Source organism: Mustela nivalis (genome assembly GCF_964662115.1).
Source record: "Mustela nivalis genome assembly, chromosome: 9".
Classification (NCBI taxonomy): Eukaryota; Metazoa; Chordata; class Mammalia; order Carnivora; family Mustelidae; genus Mustela; species Mustela nivalis.
Genome location: NC_139028.1, coordinates 103,522,001 through 103,546,325, shown reverse-complemented (window position 1 = coordinate 103,546,325; position 24,325 = coordinate 103,522,001). Strand labels below are relative to the sequence as shown.

Below are 24,325 nucleotides of genomic sequence, written 5' to 3'. Positions count from 1 at the left end.
CGGCATTACAGTTTGTCACTGTGGCCCTCAGGGTTACTACGAGGACAGGATACTGTATTAAGAACAACTAAGCACATAGTACATGCTCAGCAAATAGTAGCTGATGAACGAAGCCTTGTCCCTGGGACTTTCAGACAGAGTGAGGACACTCAGCTCCTGGGCTGGCTCTTTCTTGCCACTTCTCGACCTCCTCTTTCCTAGGGACACCGGTGCTGTGTTCGTTCCCTTGTCCCCATCACCATTGCTGAACTCTGTCGTATTCCTCCTCCTCCTCCAAGCTCTTCCTCTCCTGCCTGCCCTCTCCTCCTGCTCTTCTCTCTTTCATAATATAGCAAATCTCTATTATACAGTTTTTTTTCCTCTAAAACTCTGCTCTGAGGAGCTCCAAGAGTTTTTCTGAAGGCATCTGTGATACCCCATCCCTGTAGCTCCTCCTCGTCCCAGTTCTTTTTATTTATTGGGCTTCTGGGCAAGATTTCATTATTTAAAGAAATTGTTTCCTGACCTTAAAAAAAAAAAAAAACCCTGCTGAAAACCACTGGTTTTGTTCGCCTGTTCCATTTGAAGGAGACACTGTGCTAAGCAGGTGGTCTCTTCAAGCCGTGGGCTCCACGAGGTCAAGCTTCCATGGCCCTCACCAGCCAAAGAGATCACATCCCCAGGTCAGAAAACCAACAGAGGATCTCATTTTTAAGTTTTTGGTTCTTCTCAGCTTTAAAAGAGCTTCTCATCTCTTTTTTATAGTTTTGGTTCTTTTCAGCTTAAAAAGAGAGAGAGAGCTAAATTTGCAGCTATAACACGTGGCTCAGGATACTGACATCTAAGCTAAATAAAACTCTAAACCTTGCCAAGTGTCACAGGGCCATTATTTCATCTGAAACACACACTCCTCTATAAAGTATACCCAACTTTCAGGCCCAGCAAAAACTCCTGAGAACACAAACACAGCATCAACTCTCCTGCAGAGGTTTAAGCTTCTTTTGAAGAAGCCTACTAATTACTGGAGCCATTACAACACATGGCTAATGAGGTCTCTGCCCCCAAGCCTTAGCAGAAAATATTGCCAATAACAGCAAAGGATTTTTTAAACGGAACAGCTGGAATTAATTAAAACTTCCCAAAATACCGAGGACCCTAATACTGAATGAGCCAGCCACCTGAACTCCTGGGCTTAAAACAATAGAGAATCTTTTTTCTCTTCCACCGTTAGCAAAAACCAATCTCTCCCCAACAGGCAAACTGAATGGACAAGGCTCAAGGACACAGGATGAAAAGGAATGGTTCGCCATCATTCCTGGAGGCTCATCTTACCTGGTGTGTCATTTATGGCCACGGAATCTCTTGACGTCCCGGCGACTGTTTCTGAAGTGATAAAGGACGTGTTCGAAGTTGTTGGATTAAAGCCTGCAGTGCCATTCCGTATTGGATCTTCAGCCCGGGTGTTCCACTCACTCTCTACCTTGCTCTTTTCTACATGCGTGTACCCAGAAACAGTGCCACTCACGTTTGCCCATGCTGTGGTCATACTGGTTGTATTGATGGAAAAAGCTTCAATGTCAAACACAAACATGGGTTCTACTTAAATAACATTTCCCAAAGGACAGAAAAAATTATATTTAAATAAGAAATGTAAGCCTGGCTGGCTCAACCTGCCTTTGGCTCAGGCCATGATCTTAGGGTCCTGGGATTGAGCCCCACATCAGGCTCCCCATTCAGTGGGGAGTCTGCTTTTCCCTCTCCCTTTGCTCTTCCCTGTCCCACTCATGCTTGCCCTCTCTCTCTCTCTCAAATAAATAAAATCTTTAAAAATAAAAAAGAAACGTAAGAATCAGGACTGCTCTGTATGTCTATTTTTCAGAAGTGAATTGTACAATGACAGAAGTTGATTTCCCTTTCTTTGCCTCCTGGACTTTCCTCCAGCAAACTAATTTTAGATACATATACATATATGCATGCTTGTGTGTTAGTAAGGCAGAAGGCTTTAAAACGAAGACCAAAATGACAGAAATCAGCAATGTTGGCTGTGACTTGAGTATGGATTAAATCTATCTAGAGGCTGATATAAAGAAAGACCTAAGAGGCAAAAGGAGTCTCTCTTGTCATTCTTAGAAAATACTGCCTGTGGAGAGGTCTTACAAGATGCAGAAGCTAACTCTTTGGCCAAACCCTGATATTAGGAGGAAGTTCCGCCATTTTGGGGCACTAAGATGGCATGAGACAGAATGGCATGAAGGGAAAGGAGCTGGTCTTTGAATTCACCCCTGGATGTGAGGACCCCCTCTGCCCCTTAGCCGTGTGACCTGGAATGAGTCCCTAAGAACCCCTCATCCTCGGGTTCCTCTGCTGTCAGCTCTAACACACTATTTTAAACATGGACTATTTTTAAGGCACGTGATATGGTAACCAAGGTCGCTGGATTTGGACATTTATAAAATGGGAGTGCAGAGTTCCACCCTGCTGGTCGTCAGCATGTGATTTTACTCAAAGTCCTGGGAGAACATTCTCATTATTTCATCACTGTGGTTCACAGACTTTTTAGCTTGTGTTTCCTTTTTCTTTCCTGTGTCCAAGGCTTCAGCTATGATCTGGTAACAGTTACATCTACAGCCACTAAAATGCATGTTACTTAATAAGGCACCAGGAAACTTTTCAGTGATAAATGTGACTGATTTGAGTAGCCAGAAACAGTGGTCATGCAAGCTAACAAAACATTATCTCCCACTATATACTAGCGCTAGAACAGGATTTTATTATGATATTTAAAAGGAATCATAAGTCCCTCATCTCCCCTTCTTCTGTTTTAAAATGCTACCTCTATGCACAGAAGTTCTCTTCTTTGGCACCAAAGATTCAAGCCTCTACAACGTACCTACCAGCCTATTTACCAAACTGATTAACAAGCAAGAAAAAGCAACTGCAGAGCTCTTCCCATTGTTTGTACAGACTTTGCATAATCACTATTATTAACTGAGATTGGCTTTATTAAAAGGTTTCAGCAAGATCTGCCCCCTTTGTGTGGCACTGGAAGAACATTCTAATTATTTTATCTCCATGGTTCACAGACTTTGGGATTTTACCAGTGGGGGTGTGGAGGGGAAGTTCCCAAATTTTGAGGACAGATAAAAGCTACCAATTTTTATTTATACTAAAAGATACATTTTTAAAAACTACCAAATACTATTATTTTTATAGAAACAAATTATGACCTAAAAAATTAGTAAGGACATAATCCCAGAATAAATGTTGCTATCAATTAAATATACTTAGCTTCACTTAAAACTTCCTATCATAGCCTTATTTTACTCATTTTACTCTAGACCAGGGAGCACTTCAATGGACCAGCACGGTTAGCAGCTGGGACTCAGTCCTCCACATAGAAGCAAAATATACAGGAGTCTACTTCTGATTTTCCAAAGCTTACACAAACTCTGTACATCAGTTTAAAAATAATGGAGCAGGGGTGCCTGGGTGGCTCAGTGGGTTAAAGCCCCGTATTGGGATTGAGCCCCGTATTGGGGCTCTCTGCTCAGCGGGGAGCCTGCTTCCCCCTCTCTCTCTCTGCCTACTTGTGATTTCTGCCTAATAAATAAATAAAAACTTTAAAAAAAGAATAATGGAGCAGCATAGCAAAAAAAAAAAAAATACTTATGGGATAGCAGCACACAAAGTAAATATAAATCATACTGCGTTATGAAAAGTAAGTGTTTTTTAAAATCACCCACGGATGTAGGCTTGCAGAAAAGAAAAATCACAGAAAATATAAAATTTTTTGTCAAAGTTGCTCAACTGATTGAATTCTTTCTTTCACTTGCTGTTGCCACACTCACCCCAATTCTAAAGAAAAACTGGAAACTAAGACTGAACAAATAGGCATTTTCTGTGATTTTCGCATTGCTGTAAATGCTGCTGTGTCCATCAGGGAGCGGTAGCGAACAATACAAGAGAAGAGAGGGAAGTGGTACTTACAGTCACCTGCGCACACCATCTGTAACAGAAAAAGAAAACGGAAGTCAGTGCATTCATTCAGCCACGGAAAATGCAAATCAGGAATAAAGCAGTTGAGAATTTAATAATGGAGCTGGGGTGTTAACGAGTACATTAAAAAAAAAAAAAGGCCCCCTGGCAGAGATTAGGGTGCCAGGACACTGAATAAGGGACCTTGGTGAAACCAGAGGTCGCTTACAAACAATGGATTAGCTCGGCTGTGTGGAGGCTGAGCCAACCAGTGTTCTTCCCCACAGATACATCCAACACTGGAGTAGCTCCCCAGGGCAGCACTCCCTCCTGCCACCGCATCATAAATTGAGGCAGAAGGACACAGAAGCAAGGTCAAGATTCTCTAGGGCGTGGGGGAGGGGTTGGGGAGGCAGGACCATGGCACCCTTTCCCCCAGCCATGTTCAGGTTGCAAGTACAGAATGTAAAGCCAGGTGCGCACACGACGGTAATCAACGGAGTTCGGGATTTTTGTTGTGCAACAATCCAGCTTCTTCCTTCTACCAGTAGGTGGCAGTAATCTTTTTCTCTCCCCCTGCCACCGCCCCCCCCCCCCCCAATTATATGGCATGCAACTTTGGGAAGCGTGAATTTCCAAAACAGAGCAACCTTAAAGATTATTTATTTAGTTAAGTGTCTCAATCTGCCATCTTTAGATCCCTGGAGGTCCTCAAAGATATTCATTGTGAGCCATAAATTATTCCCCCATACTTTAAAAACCTAAAATAATTTGAGGTTGTACATTTTACTGTCTAGAATACACATTTTTGGGTAACGGGATTTTTCAAAGTATGGCCCTCATGAAGAGGAAAATAATCAAGAGGGATTCTAGTGGGGAAAAAATGTCCTTCAGCTTCCCATCACACTTAGAATATAATCATGATCTCATCATGCCCTTTGAAATGTTCCTGAAGCTGGTTCTCTCTTACAGCCTTTACATATTGATTCCTTTCTCCAAAAACACTCTGCCCCAGACCATCCAATGTCATGGCCTAAAAGGCCACCTCTTCGGGGAGTCCTTCTCCAATCAACCAGTGAAACCTAACACCTCTGGCTCTTTTCTCCTCTGCATTCACCACAATAGTCATCAGCCTCCTTCAACTACAACGCATGAACAGAAACCTCATCTGCAGCCATCCCTAGAACGGTGCATACAGTAGGCACTCTAAAAATGACACTGAAAAAAGGAATGACCCTCTTGTTTTATAAAGGAAGTAATTCCTAAGGCGCAGAGGAGGAAGATTTGCCCAAGGTCCTATACAGCAAGGCCAAGGCCAAGGCTGGTCAGGTCCAGAAGCCCGAGTACCCCCCACTCAATCCAAAGGAAACATCCTCTGTGCTTACCAAATGGAGACACTGAAGACAACATTCATTCTCATCTCGGGGGTTAGACCAACGGACAGAAAGGTCTACTCACCAGCCTGTCTCCCAAGGGCCCAGGCACCAGTTCCCAAAGGAATCTAAGGGTTCCTCCTCATTCTTCACTCCCCACAAGTCTCAGGGCCCACGTCCTGTTGATTCTCCTTTCCTACCTGTTGATTCTTCCTTTCCTACCTGTTGATTCCTCCTTTCTTACACACACACATTTTCCATTCCCACCCCCTCAACTCTACCCTCAAGCCTGCACACCTTTAGCCCGTCTTCCTGCTTCCAGCCCCTGCCACCTGCCTATGCCAGGCTTCTCTCCTGTGTCTGATGGACCACAGGAGAGAGAAAGACGAAGACCAGATTGCCAAGCAAGTTAGCATGTGGCAGCAAACCGCCCCCCCTTTTTCTCCCCAGCAGTCGGAAAACATAAACTACCCAACCTCCTTACCCTACACTGGCCCGTCCTAGCCTCTTGCGATGTTATCATCTCTTCATACACAGCTCTGCGTTGCATCCTACGCTGGAATCCATTTGGTCAACCACGTACCCAAATACTGCCCACGAACATGGATGCGCTGGACCTGCTTTCAGACCATTTTTAGGAAAGTAAGGGAAATAAGGCGTAACTGAAGGCAGAGTAGAAAGCACGGACGACTCAGTGAACCAGCAAGTCCCGAGCGCCTGCGTGTGCCCAGCACACAACCTAGAGCTGAGGCAGGCAGCCTCTGTGCCGTGCGGGGCTCTCGGCTGCGGTGGGGAGGCCAGCGAGCCGAACCGCAGGACAGAGGGGAGGTACCCCTGGGGCGGGCACCAGTCGCTGAGGGACGTCAGAGGAAGGCGTCCATAAAGACAGAGTGCCTGTGCGTTCCGAGCTGGGTCCCGTACAGCCCTAGACCAGGAAACACGGGCTGACGATCACTACATGGGACAATGTGCCAAACAGCTCTGAGTTCTAGAGGGGAGACGGCGAGCGTCACCATCAGCGTGCACAGAGTCTGAATCTGCCAGGCTCTGTTCCAAGTGCTTTCAGATATTAACTCACTTCATGCTCCACACAGCCCTGAGTGTAGGAACGGGTCCCTTGAGCGCTGTTGAGCTGCAGCGTCTAGACTTGAACCCAGGCAGTCTGACGCCAGGGTCCCCATCCTTAATTACCAGGGTCCGCATCCTTAATCACCAGCTACCCTGCCTCCCCATGTAAAGCAAGAGGTGAGAAATATACTGGGACCTACAGAAGGTTTGAAAGTCAATTTCAAAAGCTCTCCATGTCACCTTTCTTCCCTCTGCCCTCCAAAAACTCCAGCCAGCAAAGGAAGAGTGTTCTTGACAAAACGGCGTTATGGTTTCTCCTGGCAGCCCTCCCACAGGTGCCACACAAGCACAGCAGCCGTGTCTGTCCATGGCTCAGTGTGAAAACGACAGCCAGAGAGAGCAAGCGCACTCGCCATCACACGGCTTCAAGCTCTCCTGGCCTCCCTTCGCCTGCTTTTCCTTCATCTTGACCTCAATGGGCCTGACTTCCCAAATAAAACCTCAACACTATAATCCCTTCCTCAGGACCATAGAAAGCCCAGACTAAGACACAGGACAAAGGGACCAAAGACAAGTCCACAAGGGGGGCTCCGGGAGGGAAAGCTTCCTCATTAATAAAAAGGAATTACATGGAAGAAAATACCATCCTGGTTTGGTGGACTTCATTAGATCAGCCCATGATGCCTGGGACTGCTGCAGCCTCTCTGTGACAAGGAGGTAAGAAATCACCGATTTGCTGAGAATGGCTGATGAGGACAACAGAGGGAAACATCTTGTGCTACTAAATCAACCCATTCTTGCATGTGTCCTACCCCCAGACTTCCTGCCTAGGGAGAGGCAATACCCCTCATTATTTAACTACTTTTATTTGGGCTGTCCAATATTTAAAACCAAAAGGACACTAGTTGACACAACAACTACCAAAGCAAGGTAGCTAATTTTCACATTAACCTTCATTTTTACAGATGAAGAACGTGAAAGGCCATTGATCTGCAAACTCAGGGTCGCAGAGCTGATCAGGGAGATATAAAACCAGGATGCAAGCCCGGGTCTGCCAGACCCCCAAAAATCTTTCACTGACCACAGGGCGGGGAAAAAAAGACACTTGCAAACAATACCCCATAAGACAACTGGCATGGGGGAAATTTGTAAATACTTTTTTAAAGAATACAATCAAAAGAAAACTCATCTTTCTAAAATTAACTCAAAGCCTACTTGTAGGAGGTGAAACGGGAGGCAATCCACTTTCACAGATTCATACACCAAGCACCAAAGTTAACTACAGAAAACGGGAAGCTGGGGACAACTGTCCCAGCAGGGACAGCAAAATATGATGACGGGAGTAACCTCAGCTCCTTCCCCTTCTGAGAGGATCCAAAATGGTGGTTGCCCATGCACAAGTCATCCACACTAATCAGCCTTCATCCAAGGGCCCTTCCACAATAGCTCCCTAACCCAGCCGCCCCAAATCCTGGTAGGAAAAGAAGCAAGCTTTCCATTTTACTTGATCATTATTGTCACAACAACCCTATCAAATAGGAATTATAATCCTCACTTTACAGATAGGGACCCTGGGGCTCAGAGTGCGCAGCCTGAGGTCACACAGCTGAGAGATGAAAACAGATGCTAGAGGCTGGAGATAAAACCAGCAATTTCCACTCTCTACCCCCACCTCCTTGGCAGAAGTTAAATTAGAGTTAGTATGCAGAGCCAAGCCCAGTGGCAGCCTCCCTCAGACTCCAAAGGGTGTCCCATTCTCATCTGAGGCTCCAGGCTTCTCCCTCCTGGCTTCTGCAGACCCTCCATGAGAGGGTTATAAGTGAGCCTGCCTTATGGCTAAGACTCAGGGGACACCAGAAGTCACTGACCTTGAACCCAATTAGGGAGCAGAGTTTCCATAAAAGGTGGTATCATAGCAACACTATTCACAATAGCCAAGGGGAAGGACCACCTAATTTCCATCAACAGATGAATGGATAAAGAGCATGCTCTATACCCATACAATGGAATACTATTCAGCCATAAAAAGGAACGAAATTCTGGGACCTGCTACAAACAATGTGGATGGACCACAAAAGCATTATGCTACATGAAAGAAGCCAGACACAGAAGCCCCTATGTTGTAGGATTTCATGTATAGGAAATATCCAGAAAAGGGAAATCCAGGGAAACAGAAAGCAGACAGGAAGTCACCAGGGGCTAGGGGAGAGAGAAGGGAGAGTGATTGCTAATGGCTACTGCGTTTCCATCTGGGTAATGGAAATGTTTGGAACTACACAGAGGTGTGGTCCTACAACACTGTAAATGTACTAAATGCCACTGACTGTGTTCTTCAACATGGTTAATTCTATGTTCTATGAATTTCACCTCAATTTTTTTTTTTAAAGATAGGAAGTAGGTAATTTTTGTATAATCAAGCTCAGGCACTAGAAAGAAGTAGGAAAAGAAAGTTCCCTCAAGGAAGGACAGGGGTGCGGTGGAGAAGAAGGAGGAGGTAAATAGGGAGGTTTGAAAAAGCAGATCTGGACAATCAGAAAAGAGAGAAAGAAGCAGCATGAATGCAGAAATTAGAAAACTAAGCCAGGAAAAACTGCCCAACAGAAGCAGTCTGGGGACCTCCAGTTCCAAACAGATTCCTAGGATAAAAGGAAGGAACTGAAGCTCCCTGAACACCTACTGTGTGCCGGGCACTGAGGGGGGCTTTCCATATCCCTTGTCTGAGCTGAGTCTCGGAATCACAGCTGAAGAGCTTGGGAATCTAGAATCAGACCAGAGAAAATCATTCAGCTCTACCATTTACTGGCTCTGTGACTTCCGGGCAGGGACCTTAACCTCTCTGTCCCTTGGCTCTACATCTATAAACAGGAATGACAATCATACCCGCCTTGTTGGAGTGAGGATGAAAGTAAGTGATCTCTTTAACACCAACTGTTAACATCTTTAAATCTTCAGAGCAATTCTGCAAGGTATTTTTTATCCCCATTGTACAGATGACAACACCAAGGCTCAGATCTACTGACAAGACCAACAGACAATCTGAAATTCATACTTCCAAAGCATTTGAATAAATGAGCAACAACTCTGTTACAGAGGCGGGTGCTGAGGCCCAGAGACAGTAAGTGGCTTACCCAAGGACACACAGCACCAAACCAGAACCCAGGTCTTGACTTCTCCTTCGACCTCAATCACGTTCCCCACCCTTCCCCAAGCCCTTGTCTCCAGGGATGCAGACCCGTAAGGAGTACTCACAGCTCACCCCCGCTTCTCACTCCTCCTCTGCAAAGTCAACCATACAGTGACCCAAAGCTTCTGCAGGCCCCCATGACTAGGCAAATGAAATAAATCGTGAGATAAGATTTTGAACTCACTGCTTTAGGGGGAAGACATACTGACATGCAAAAAAGGAATATGATACTGTCTTTGACTCTGCCACAGAGTTCTGGTGATCTAGCCTCCCCAGGTACAGTAGACACCTGTTGATCAACCAGATAGTGGGACTAACTAAACTATAAAGCCTAAACTATAGAGCCTTCTCCCTCCTCTTTTCTGAGGAGCAGAACTTGGCTATTGAGCCTTCCAGCCTTATTCATGGCTCCCCTCCTGCAGAGATGTGTTCCTGTTTCACTTTGCTTACGCCAATGAGCCAAAACTCTTTCTCCTTCTCTTCGAGAACTACCACTAGTCCTGAAACTGTGGCTCTGGGCACAAGCTTCTTCCTCCAGGCCCCCAAGAAAACCAAACTATGAAGACTACCCTCAATGCCACCCCAACTCAGCCAAAGCTGCAGCCATCCCATCAGTGGTCCACTCTGAACACTGGCTTCTTCCTACTCAACACCTTCGTCACAGGAGGTCCCTAACTGCATTTACCTGAAACTTCTAAATTCTCCCCAGCTCCTCTACACGTAAATATCACTCCCACATTCATACCAAAACATACTCATAAATATTCTCTTCCCCTCTCTCCAAGACCCTCTGTAACTGCCCCATTGAACTTGTCTCCCACTCTACCAACTTCAGAAGAACCCAACTCTTCCCTGCCTTCACCCTCCATGGCTACACTCAGGGGTTATGTCCTAAAGACGCTTCTTTGTCCAAATCACTTTGACTTCCCCACTTCCATACTGAGGCCATCATAAACCAAAGCCTCCTAAACCCCAAGCCCTAAATCACAGAGAAAGCCTCCTCCTAGGGCTGAGCAAAACCCAGGCCACATTTCTTTTTTGAAGTGCTTAGGATACATTTACCAAAAAAAAAAAAGAAAGAAAGAAATTAAAAGCACCAGGACAGGGTAAGATCTGTTACAGTGTACAGTGTTTTAATCTTGTCAGAGTATCACTGTGACTCCAGCCATAATCCTTCATTTGGAATATTAAAGGCCAAAACCTAAAGGGAGGCCCTTTGTGATGAACACCGAAGGTGAGAGCCAGGCCCTAGTCCTTCATCCACGCACCTGGTTGCCCCTCCTTTCACCTCTCCCTTCAATGAACAGTGAAAAATAAATAGAACTGCTAGATCCCTCTTTCTAAAACATGCTAATATTCACCGGGACCCTGGCAGGGACAGATGGCACACTCAACCAGGGGAACTGAAGATGGTTGGGGGGGGGGGTGGAGTTGGGGGGGGAGGGCCAGTAGGAAGGCAAGAATCCTGAGGCAGTACCAGTTGGACAGGTAAGGAAATGGACTAAGGGGCTGCCTCTCCCCCATCTCCATCTGGGGCTTCCTAGAGGTCAAGGGCCTCCACTGGTATAGACCTGGAGGTGAGCCTCCTCCTATCGGCAGGGCAGGGTGCAGATGAGTGGGCAGGGGTCTGCAGGGGTACACAGAGAGCTCATGTCCCATCACCGCTGAGAGCCTGTGAATTGGTAGGCAAGGCCTAGCAGGGTGACCAAGAGGTTTAGGTTCAACTGCCCCCGACAGTCGGGAGCTCTGGGGCTTGAGGGTCCCTCCAGGCCACCTGTTTCATCAGTTTTAAACAGTGGAAGGATATATGCAACACTGATGCCCCGTTTGAGATCTCCCTGAGGCTCAAACAAAATAAGGTTTCCATATTCCCAGTCTAACAGCCGTCTTCCTGCCTCACTGAACCTCTGAAGCTGCCACCTTCAGCAGCCTTGATGACCTTCGGCGATGGCTCCAACCCCCAGGAGCGTCCAGGCTCTGAGCCCCTTCCAGTCCCTGCCACTCAGCCCTTTCCCTACACCCTGCACTGTGCCCCACTCTGGCCCAGTTGCCGAAGATACCCAGGGCACTTCATGTGGTTCCAAGTCTCCAGGTACTCAGAGGCACGAGAAGCAGGAAAGAACAGGACAGTGCAATGTGGAGAGACAGCCAGGAATGACCCCGACCACCCCGCTACATGGGCAGGGGGTACCCGACGACATGGTGAATGTGGGGGACAGGGAGCAAGGGGCTCAAGGGGTTCAAGGGTGATGTATAAGGGAAGAGTGGTGGAATCACCACCCAAAGAGGGACCCCATGCAGGGACCTAATGCTGACTGACTCTACTTATTATAATACTGATTGAGTGCTTAGCTACTGGCCAGTTACGGTGCAATCAGGGTTCCCTTCAACATCTCAGTCAAGCCTTACAGCAACCCCAGGAGGCAGGAACTGTGTTTAACCCCACTGTCCAGATGAAGAAGCTAAGCCTTGGAAAAGTGAGGTTCCTGACCCAGCATCTCACAGCTAGGAAGCTGAATATTCCAGCATTGGTCTCCCAGGTTCTGAAGATCTACACCTTCACACCTCCCAAGAGCACTCAGCTGGCTTGTCCCTGAGCAAGTCTCAGGCTGGCTTCCAGGCCTGCCGGCCATGAACCTCTGCCTTCCACACAGGCCTCAGGGACAGGTCTGTTGACCCATTTAACTGGGCTCAATTAAGAAGGCTTCTGTGTGTTCTCAGAAAGAGCAGAGTTTGAGGGTAAACTCACACAGCTGCCTGGATTTTAGCAAGTGACAAATCTTCGGGTTTTCCATTATCCATGTTTGGCTTTTAGGGATGGATAATAAGTGACTGAGGAACACAATGGGTAACAATAGGCTCTTTATCCTTCTAAAGCCAGGCCCACACACCATATGACAATAGTTATTTTTACCCACTGACGTAATTAACCAAAATGTGAACTGCTTCAAGCAATTTTTTAAATCAAATAGCATTTTATGGGATTTGGTACATTCTTCCGAATGCTCATTTATCTCCCATGTGAAAAGCACCCAACAGCTTCTGTAAAACCAGTCCCTGAAAGGTAAATCATTGATCATGAAAATGGTAGCCGGAGTGGGCTGTCCCTCTGAACCCAGAAGTCAGGCAATAAACATCACTCCCCAGAAGACAAGTATGTTGTTATGAGTTGATCTGAATACCTAGCATCCTTTTCTACCCTAGAGTCTGAAAGGCCAGGGACAGGCAGGTCAACAGGTGGCATGACAAAGTGTTACCACACCACAAGACAACAGACCAAGCCAGGCTCACCCTGCCTATGTGGGACTCTCGAAACTTGATGCTGTCATCAAAAGGGATTGTGGAGGGATGCCTGTGTGGCTCAGTTGATGAAGTGTCTGCCTTCAGCTCAGGTCATGATCTCAGGGTCCTGGGATCTAACACCGCATGGGCTCCTTGTTCAGCAGGAGGCCTGCTTCTCCCTCTGCCCCTCCCCCAGCCCATGCTATCTCTCTCTCTCTCTCTCTCTGACAAATAAATAAAATTTTTTTAAAAGGGGGGGTTTTATGGAAAAGGATCAGCATCAGCCAGAATTCTGTGATCCAAAACAGCCAGGTGAGGTTTTGTCAGAAAGGATGAGCGCCAACCAGCCTACAAAAACCAGAGGCTCACCTCTTCCCTCTTGGGATGGTTGGAGGCATGACGAACTCCTCCAAATGCACGGAGAAAAAAGTAACCAGAGGGGCTATTTTGGTGAGGCTATGTGAACTTTGAGATGCAGAGCTGAGGAAATCCCAGGCCAGAAGTTTCCATGGGTATTTTTAGCAGCAGGATTATTTTTTCAAGAAAGAATCTTCTGGAGAACTACATGTATAGAGCTCCACATTCATACATATATATATATATATATATATATATATATATATATATATATACATACATGTGTGTACAAGTCTGCTTAGATATATATTTTTGTTGTTATATATTTTTTTTAAAGTTCAAGTTACCTCATTCTTATTTTTTTCCATTTTATTTTATTTTACTTCTTTTCAGTGTTCCAGCATTCATTGTTTATGCACCACACCCAGGGCTCCATGCAATATGTGCCCTCCATAATACTACCTCATATTTATTTTGATGCATAACCACATTAGGACATTGAATTAGTGTTCTCCAATGTATTAAAATATGGTATAACACATATCTGGGGAAGTGTGTTCATTACAATTTGACTATAATTTCAAGCACAGCCAAATTGGAAACCAGGTAGGGTGTTTTTAATGAAACACTTATGGAACCCCCAACACACCTCAAGGAGCACAGTTTGAAAACTAGTGATCTGGAGCACCTGGGTGGCTCAGTCTGTTAAGTGTCTGCCTTCAGCTTGGGTCATGATCCCAGGGTCCTTGGACTGAGCCCCACATAGAGCTCTTTGCTCAGTGGGGAGCCTGTTTCTTCCTCTCCCTCTGCCTACCATTCCCCCTACTTGTATGCTCTCTCTCTCAAATAAATTAAGTATTTAAAAAGAGAGAGAGAGAAGGAGTGTGAGAGTTGGCAAGCTCCAGACCCCTGTCTAAACCATTTTTCCACACTATGTGATAAAGCTGAAGGTCCTAAATTGGAGTTCCATTGTCCAAATCTAGCCCACTGACATGTTTTACTCAATTCACAATGTTTTTTTTCTAATTCGCCTTCACTAGAACACTTCCTATTTTTCCCCATTGTGTTTTCCAACTTCAGCGATATTTTAGGAGTCTTAGCTTAGATTTTTTTTTAAATCTTAACTTTTAGCTCCAAAAATAAAAAAAAAAAAGAAGAAAAGAAAGAAAGATCAAGAGGCAGTGTGATTTTTCATTATTTGGCCTATTCCATTTACTTACATTCCTAACTACCCCAAAAACTTTCTATCGATCAAAGTGCATCTTGCAAAATTCATGGGTTGCAATTATCAAAGAACTGTTTACTTTGTAAGTTTCTCTCTTAGGGCCAGATCTCTGGCCAATCCGAGATGTGAATTATGTGCACGATGTGAAGATGAAATGCACCAGTATGCCTGCTCTAAATTCTCTGCTCACCCCTGTTCAACCTACCCCCCAATGACACCACCACCCACCAAAAGAAGAAAAAAACAGGGTGATCCTTCAGTTGAAGAATTTAATTTCCTACTTCTAAATCTGAATAATAAAACCACTCCAAAAGTCCTACCATCCACCTTTGAGTATGAACAACAATACCTAATAGCTACCACTTACCAAATGCTTGCTATGTCCAGGCCAGTTCTTCATGGAATCCTCCCCTCCCACACCCCACCCAGCTGGGTGTATCTGTAATCTATGCCTTCTTGACTCCCCAGTCTCCCATATCCCTCCCGCTTCCTCCTAGAAGAGGACCAAAGATCACAAACTCTGCCTTCAGCTGACCGCAGAAAGCTAAGGGGCCTCTCACTATCTATTCACTTTGACAAGAAACCCAAGGGTGGATCCTATCTCAGAGGCCAAAGGGCCAGTGGTGATTTCCACAAACCCAGATGCCTTTCACACCCTCTTAGAACCATCCTGAAGTAACCCCGTATTCTTCCGAGGCTTTGCAAACAGAGGTTCCCACAACCCAAATCACCACCCCTCTGATGACCACTGCATTGTGGCATTGAGGACAGAGAATAGGGTGGGGTCAAAAATCAGCAGGACTTGGGGTCAGGTTTGGATGTGAATCCTGGCATCACCACGTCTTAGCAAGGAGTCTGAAGGCCACCCTCCTTGAGTTCTTTTCACCCGTAAGTTACCATCTCCCCCGTAGGCTTGATGTGGGGGTTAAAGGGCACACACTAGGTCCTCTATACACAGCAGCAAACATCAGTCCTTCAGAGGTGGGACAGCACAGGAATGAAGAGAACATGGTCTGGAGTCCAGCCCTTCCAACGACGTGAACCTGAGTGAGTTACTCATCCCCTTCCAGCAACAATGACGACCACACCCACCTGAAGCAAGGGTGGGTACAATATTGACAAGCACTGAACTCAAGCGCTGGGTATATTGGAGTTTATTTGTGTACGTTTGATCATTTCATAAATAAAAAAGTAAATGCTAGAAACAGTATTTGCTGTTTACAGAACTGCCCTGACAAGTCTGTGATCACCCACGGTGAGTGCGCGGTCAGTGTAACTGACTGGTAACGATTATCACTCCCAGGAACTGGGACCAGAGGATCTGAGAGGTGAGGCACAGGAAGGGGCACGCTGTCTTGTAGAGAAAAAGCAGAACCAGCACATATTTCTGCCAACACAGAAGCAAGAACAGAAGGGAAGGGCAAGCCGATATCTTGGGTTTTGGTGTGTGATGAGAGGAACTGGAGCAAAAGTTCTGAGACCAGCTGCTTCCCTGGCTCCTCCCGCCCACCCCAGACTGAGCTGTACAGAGGCCATGGAGAGTCACTCTGCAAACCCATGGTCGAGCCCTCTGCCCATACAATGGATGGAGTCTACCCAGTTTAGCGGAGAGCCCAGGACTCAGGCCCACTCCTCCCCGTGCACCAGCACCATCTCAGGATGGCCTCAAAATTCACAGATGATCGTAACAGATCAGTCCTCATAAAAGATCTTTGGGCCTACAGTAGGCCCTTCTAATTGAAAAGTACATCGCTAACCCATCCAGACAACACAGGAAATTTCAACTGTTTTGTTCTCCCATCAGCTAAATAGACTCACCATCACCCCTCCCCCCAAAAAAGTTGCAAGGCAAAGCCATACCATCATCCTCCGTGAGAAACTAATCTTTGATAAAACGGCACTTTGGCAACCCACCGGGGCAGCTACTATCAGGCCAGCGATGCCACAAAGCAGACACTTTAATCTGACATCCAAGCAATGAAAAGAGAACTCTGAGCCCTAAAATCCTGGATTATGGGAGAGCTGGCCCAACCGAGCCCCATCCATGAATTATGAAGACAGAGATGGGGAATGACAGGTAATTTTCAACATCTCATAAAGCCTAATGAATGCCCTAAATCAGAGGTCAGCAAAATATGTCTTAAAAGGCCAGACAATATATATTTTAGGCTACAACTGTTGTAACCATCAGCCACAGGCAATCTGTTACCTAATGACCATGGCTGTGTTCCAATAAAACTTTATTTATCGACATTAAATTTGCACTTCATATAATTTTTCACCTGTCATAAAATATTATTTTTGCCTTGAATTTTCTTTCAACCATTTAAAAATGTAAAAAGCACTCTTAGCTCACAGGCCACCCAGAAATTAAGTCGTAGCTGGGTTTGGCCCACAGGACCGTAGTTTGCCGACCACTGGCCCTAAATGACATATTTACCCTTGACAGAGCCACAGGCACCAGCTAACAGCAGGTCAGAACATGTACCTGTGGTCTGGGTCTGGTTCTGTGTCCTGGGTTCCAAAAATTACTACCTTGAGCACTAAATTGAAGTTTAATCTTCTCATCTGGAAATAAGGATTACAACAGTCCCCTCCTCAAACGCTTAAGAGAATTCACTGGAATGATGCCTGGCACAAGGCACATGCTCAAGAGAGGATAACTCTATGCCAATGCCATTGTTTCCTTGCTCTTGGTAGACTTCAATCAGCTCAGTGTTAAGAACACAGGATCTCCTGATACTAGTGTGAATTTCCAATTGGGAGTCTTTGGCTGATACAACATGGGAAGGAATAAAATTTCTCCGAATGAATACAGGGTATTCAAAAGAGAATATAACTTGCAATATGGGCCCCCTGGTGGCAGAGAATGGTTCCTGAAGGTCAAAACACATTGGCCACCGGGGTGCCTGGCTGCCTCAGTCAGGGGAACATGTGACTCTTGATCTCAGGGTTGTGGGTTCAAGCCCCAGGTTGGGTGTAGAGATTACATAAAAATAAAAAGATCTTAAATATTTAAAAAAAAAAAACCACATTGGCCCCAGACTGCTTCTCAGAATAGCTCCTCTTGTACCCTATAAGTTTGCATTCACTCTCTCAGCGTCAGGCAATTTATTTATCGTACGTTTACCTTATTGCTCTAGCTAGATGATAAACTCTCTCCTCAGGTCAGGGAAGTCCCACACCTCACACCCATCCGTGCCTAGCACAATGCCGTCCCTGATACAGGCTCGTTCAGCACTGGCTGACTGGTGGGTTGTAACTGGCCCTCTGGGGCCTGACACAGAGCTGGCCTGGCCGTGAGTGGCTAAGGCCGAGAAGACGTGGGTGAACTTCATGGCCTTGGGAGCCAGCAATTGAAATATAGGTGGCCCGTCATACGGTAAGATAAAATCTTAGAGATTATCTGTACCAATCTGCCTCTGTTTCAAGTTGAGGAAACAGAGGCCGGGTGAGGTAAAGTGATTTGTCAAAGCAGCTGGGCTGAAGCTCATCCATTCACCCCATGTTGGCTGGCTTGGATTCTCTATGCCAGGCTCCACGATCTTTCTAGAGCACCGAGATAGAAGTTCCCTAGTCTTACGGTGCTTGAAGACGAGCAAGGGAGATGAAGCAATAAACAACAAGGGGTTTTTTTTTGTTGTTCCTTTAGGTGGAAACACTTAATTTAGTGAGGATATTGAGTTCTTACATTCTACCTCTCTCTGTCTTTTCCTGAGCTCTTCAACACACACACCTTTTTTTTTTTTTTCAAACAACAGATGTAATCAATGCCTCCAGTACAGGAAAGTGTGAGTCATAAAGGCAGAACTCACGTTTCATGTACATTTTTCCACATACTGACATACCTCCCATTCTCTGAATAGTCTGGGCTGCCATCCCCTACTTTGACTCATGCGTCTCTACTACCTTCTTAGAAAGCGAGAGCTGCCTCGCTCCCTCCCTTTCCCAGTTGGTTGCTGCTCATTGGACCAGGACAGCTTTGCCTAACTCCACCTCCCAGTGCGGCAGGAGCCTTCCTCTGTCGGTGTGCTCTGCCCCCAGCTTGGTCTCCTGCACCTCATGACTGTATGTGTGTCCTGGACTGGCTGGGAGTTCCTTGGGGGTAGGGGACTCTAACTCAAGCCCAGCACAGTGCCTGAGCTGGCTGGGCACTAGACAGCTGGGCGGTAAGCAGCATGATATGCAGAAAGGATAAGGGAGGAGACAAGGTCTAGGCATGAGAACTGGACTTCCTAAGGATAGCAGGAAAGAGTGGAAGAGAACAGGCAAGCCAAGAAACAAATAAAATGGCAAGCGAGCTCACAGAAGTGGTTCTCATACTTTGGTAGGTCTCAGAACCATCTGGGAACTTGGTAAAAATACAAAAGCCCAGCTTTGTTCTACTTCAGCCAGCTCTCTAAGTGACTCAAGTCCCCTCCAAAGTGTTGAGAACCAGTGGATGAAGGTATTTTAAAGGGACAGTAAGAAAAGATGAGAGTCCCCTCTGGTCTGAGTAGCCACAACCTATAAGCTCCCAGGAGGGCACTCAACAACTCCAGGGGAATGAGTTGGGGGTTGATTTGGTTTGAGGAAAACTCAACCCAGAATAAACTGAAGACAATCTCTGTTGGTCTTTAAATGAGGGAGGGGCCTGGTCTTCTAGAATCCAGGTGGAATTTTCCCAGTGGGTTCTAGCTGATCTAAAACCAGACTAGACTTGGAAAAGATGGGCCAAGGGTTTCCCTCAAAAGTATTGCAAATTTCTGGCAGCTTCTTCCAGTTCTCCCTTCAACAAATCCAGCAATCCAACAAATCCTAGAAAGTAATCCCATAGCTACGTGGGAATTCCCACTAAGAGTGATCTTCCTCACTGACCAACAACTTGAAATGTTTTCACACCAGGGTCAGGAAGACTAACACTGTCACTCAGCATGTAGCAACTCCTTTTCCTGCCCGTTGACTGGCACCATCTGTTCACACAACACATTATTTGCCACATCCATGGATCCCTGGCTTTTACTTATGTGCTTTCAGGAAACAAAATTCAATACTTAGAAGACATGATGGATGTCAACATCTTCTGTACACTGCAGTGACCTGGGCTGGATTCCAGCGAGACCTACAGTGAATGAATCAGCACTCTGCAGAAGAGGCAGAATGAACGTGGAAGCCAGACAGGGGTTCGAATCTCCACCCCACCACCTAGTAGGTGTCTGATACCAGGTGAGTCACCAGTTCACATTTTCTTTGGGAAAACAATGCTGCCTGACCTCCCAAGTGTTTTCCTCAGGTCTTATACAAAGTGGTTGCTTAATGAATGTTAACATCCTATATCCCAAAGGTACACTCATCTTCAGAAGTAGCAACATCTGGCTTTGCACAAAAGACACACAACACACACACATACCGGTATTTTACCCAGTTGAAGATTATTATTAACTATTAATGATAATTACCACATTGTACGAATAAATTGCATTATATAAAGAGTGACTCTCTTCCTAAGTTTGCATTAACAAAGAAAAAAGCTAAAATTCTCAAAGTCTCATAAGTCCAGTCCATCTTTCTTTGCCATCTAATAAAACACTTTTTATTTCCTTTCATGGGCTTAAACTTCACTAAAAGGCAAATTGTCTGAGGGCCTGCCTCTGAGACAACAGGACTCTGTGTGTGCTCAAATAATCCCCTGTTCCAGTTGACTGTTTTCTATTTTTCTGAATAGACACTGTACAGAATCAGGAATCAGAAACGGTCCTGTGATCTCCCTAATTGCTTCCACAGACAAGTCCAAAATGGGTAAATTTTTTCAAAGACACAACTGATTCAAACCCCAAATGTTCCTCAAGGAGCTCCCAGGCTTCTCTTCCACAATGGTGTGGACCCCCCTCAGCCAGCCCTCACCCCAGGGCTGGGCAAGAACCCAAATGGCAGAAAGGACTCCCCCTCCAGACAAGACCCATCTCCACCCAATAAAGGCCGGCACTCAGAAGAGGAAGGCCAGGAAGTCGAAGACAACATGTTCTCAGGCATCTGTCCTCTTGTTACCCTGAAGTTGACCCCAAGTCTGATCCAGATTCTAGCATTTGGGGAGCCACTGTGCCACCAAGAACTTCTACATCCCCAAAACATCCTTAACAGCCATGTATGGACTTCAAATCCATACATCCATCACTATAGATGCCACCAATCGGACCACTCAATCTCAGATTTAACAGCTCTCAAGAGAGATCAGGGTCTCAGTCTTCCCAGCATTTTACTGGGATCCTCCAAATTCCTTTTATCAGCTCTGCAAAGAAATAGGCAGGTCCTGTTAATCAAAAGGTAGAACAAACAAGCCCAAGTAGAGGCTGAAGTCATATCAATAAACAGCGAATGGTCCAAATTCCCAACAGGTTTGACGTCTGATAGACATCACTTGATTTCAGCCAACAACCTCTGTCAAAGTTACTTCACCATTCAGTAAACTTAAAATGGCAGGAATGTCTTATTAGGGTACTCGGTAAGCTTGACAAAATGACTTTATTGCCATTTTTTTAAAAAACCAAGATAATGAGAAGCTCCAGGAAGGTCCTTTTGGCCAGATCTTTTGGTGGCACTCTATTTGGTCTCTCGGAGGGAATAGTCCACTCTTAAATGTTTTAATAAATTAAATCCCAAGGAAAACAATTTTACTCCTTCATCGCGGTTCAAAGAAAAATTTCCCTGCTTGTACTGTAGCTTCTGACATCCTGCCAAGTTTCAGACACTGAAATATGAATGGGATTAAAAAGGATTAAGACAGAGTAAATGCTATTAACAGAACCTCTATCGCATGCATCCATCTTACTCAGGAACCAATGACCCACCAGGGAAAAAGGAGGACTAAGGGGGACTCGGCTCATTCAACACCTGCTCACTTGGGATGGCAAGGTCAGCCGTGAATGCTGGGCTCTCTCCAGCCACAGTTGTGTGTCTGTCAAAGGTCTGCACCATTCATCTTGACACATAATCAAAGAACACTTCATCAAGGATCGTGAGAGCTGTGGGGAGCCATTAGAATTGGGCAGCTTCCCTTTGTATTATTTTAGAAGAGCAAAATCCTCTTGCTTACGTGAATCCCAAATAAAGCCTGATACAATGGATAATAACATTATTAGTAAGCCATAATTTTAAAAGTTCAAATTTATAATATTTACTTATTATGGAGCATCCATGTTCTTTTTTAAACAGTGACTTGGGCAAATGAAAATCTGAAATCACGTGTTACATCCCATCCATTTCTGCGTTTCATTCGGTTGCACAAAATCAATAAAACTCTGAATCGCAAAGATGTGCAGCTATAAATGGTCGAAGTTTAACAATTCATCACAATTAAACAGAAAGCTGAGGTTTTATTCCTCAGGGCATCATTTTTTAAAAAAGTTAAGCTGGCAGTACACAGGAACAAAGGGATAGCCTCCAGTGTTAAAGGTGTTTCTTTTTTATTTTTTCCCAGCTTTATGGAAATATAATTGAGGGTTTAAGGTGTATGCATGGTGATTTGATGCACGTATGAATTACGTACAAGATGGTCACCACCCATGATTTCACACAGTTACTTTTGTCGGGGAGGAGAACATTTGAGATCTACTCTCTTAGCAATATGAAACAATCGCTTTACAGAACTCGTGAAATATTTCACATAATATTTCCTTGGGAGACTTTTAAACTACTCGTCTATATACTAATTTTATACAAATTCTACTAAAGGATTAAAACAAAGAGAGGAGAGACATTCTCTTATTCTCTTTTTTTTTTTTTTTAAGATTTTATTTATTTGGGAGAGAAAGAGAGCACACGCGCGCATGAGGAGAGGAACAGAGTCAAAGGAAGAAGCAGACTCCCCACTGAGTGAGGAGTCCAATGTGGGGCTCAATCCCAGGATTTTGAGATCATGACCTGAGCCAAAGGCAGACACTTAATGGACTGAGCCACCCAAGTGCCCCTGGGCACTCCTTTATTCTATGAAGCCAATATAATCTTGGTCCTAAGAGAAGGACAAATAAGCAAAAAAAGTTATAGGCCAACACTCTACATGACCAAAGATGCAAAAATCCCAAATAAAATATTAGTGAAGATGAAGTCAAGGTAAAAACAGTATCACGACCAAGTTGATTTGCCCAGGGAATGCAAGAATGGCTTCGAGTTGGAAAATGTATGTCATTTATTACAGTATCAGATTAAAGGAGAAAAAACAGGGTCGTCTCAATGCAGAAAAAGGATGTGGTAATATTCAACATCATACATGAAAAATTCAGTCTAGAAAGGAACTTCCTTAACCCAATAATGGCAATCTATCAAACAGAACAGGCAGCTTTCTGAGCCCGGGTGACACTGGCAAGGATTCCCTTTAAAATCAAAACCAAGGGGTGCCTGGATGGCTTAGTTGTTAAGCATCTGCCTTCAGCTCAGGTCATGATCCCAGGGTCCTGGGATAAAATCCAGGCTCCCTGCTCAGCAGAAAGCCTGCTCTTCCCTCTCCCACTCCCCCTGCTTGTGTTCTCTCTCTTGCTGTGTCTCTCTCTATAAAATAAATAAATTATTTTTTAATAAATAAATAAATACATAAAATCAAAACCAAGACATTATTTATCAACTAAACCTTAATAAAACTGAGCGGGGGCGGGGGGTACTGAGACCAAGAGAAGGATGCTCAGTCACCACTTCTTTTTATAGCAGACAAGAAAAGGAAATAAATAGATAGGAATTAAAAAGAAGGAAATAAAACTCTATCTACTTACAGAAAATGAGATAATAAAATTGGCTGTATAGAAAAAATTTTCAGTGCACAGACACCTTATTAGAAATAATCAGAGAATTTCATTTGGCACACTTATTAAATCAAATGCATTTCTGCATACCAGCTATTAACAGAAGAGGGTTTTTTTTTAAGTTATCATTTATGATAACAACAAAAACCTAAGGAACCTAGGAATGCATCTATTAAGCTCTGTATGGAGATAATTATCAGACTTTATTTAAAAGACTTAGAAAAAACAGACCATGTCCCTAGACTAGAAGACTCAATATTGAAAGATGTCTGTTTGAGATGCCCAGGTGGCTCAGTCAGAGAAGTGTCTGCCTTCAGCTCAGGTCATGATCCCAGGGTCCTGGGATCAAGTCCTGCATCAGGCTCCCTGCTCTTCCTCTCTGCTTGGGCTCTTTCTCTTTCTCTCTCTGACAAATAAAATTTAAAAGAAGGAAGGAAGGAAAGAAGGAAGAAAGGAGGGAGGGAAAAAAGAAAGTTGTCGATTCAACGCAATCCTAACCAAAATCCAAATGAGATGAGTTTTCTTCAAAAAGTTGATCCTAAAATTTAAATGGCAAAAAGCAAGGAAGTGCCAGGACCTCCTCCTGAAGAATTAGGTAGAGTCATTTCCTCTACCACCAATTAAGACTTATTATAATGCTAATTGTAATTAACACAGTGTGGTGCTGGTGCAGGGACAAAGGGGTCCAAGGAAACAGAATCAAGAACCCAGAGAGAGGTCACTCTGAGCTCATGTGGACCTGACAACCATCGGCAGAAGAAGGAAGAATTCATCAAATGGTGTCGGAAAATGTGGTATCCACAGGGAAACTGTGAAACTAGATCTCTACCATCAAACCATAAACCAAAAGCAATCCTAAACAAGTAAAAGCCCTAAATATGAAAGGCAGTACCCTGGAACTTTAAAAGCAGAATAGCAGGGAGCATCTTTATAACTTCAGGGTAAGAAAATAGTTCGAACACTAAAGCATAATCATTAAAAAAAAAAAAAAAAAGACTGATGTATTTGGCCCCCTTCAAAACTAAAAACCCCAGTTCCTCAGAAGAAATCTTAAAAGAAAGAGAAGTCACCACACACTGTGAGGAGATCCAATGCATACACCCAACAGAGA

At 44.7% G+C, this 24,325-nt stretch overlaps 1 protein-coding gene across 1 annotated transcript in view; it reads right to left on the bottom strand.

The window, feature by feature from the left end:
* Positions 1 to 24,325, bottom strand: part of PTPRJ (protein tyrosine phosphatase receptor type J) — a 162,542-nt gene that overhangs the window by 47,899 nt on the left and 90,318 nt on the right. The window contains exons 2-3 of the mRNA XM_082747992.1: positions 3,967 to 3,985; positions 1,312 to 1,548 (exon numbers count right to left, since the gene is read on the bottom strand). Of these exons, the coding sequence (XP_082604118.1) occupies positions 1,312 to 1,548; positions 3,967 to 3,985 (256 nt within the window). The remainder of the gene's footprint in view (positions 1 to 1,311; positions 1,549 to 3,966; positions 3,986 to 24,325) is intronic.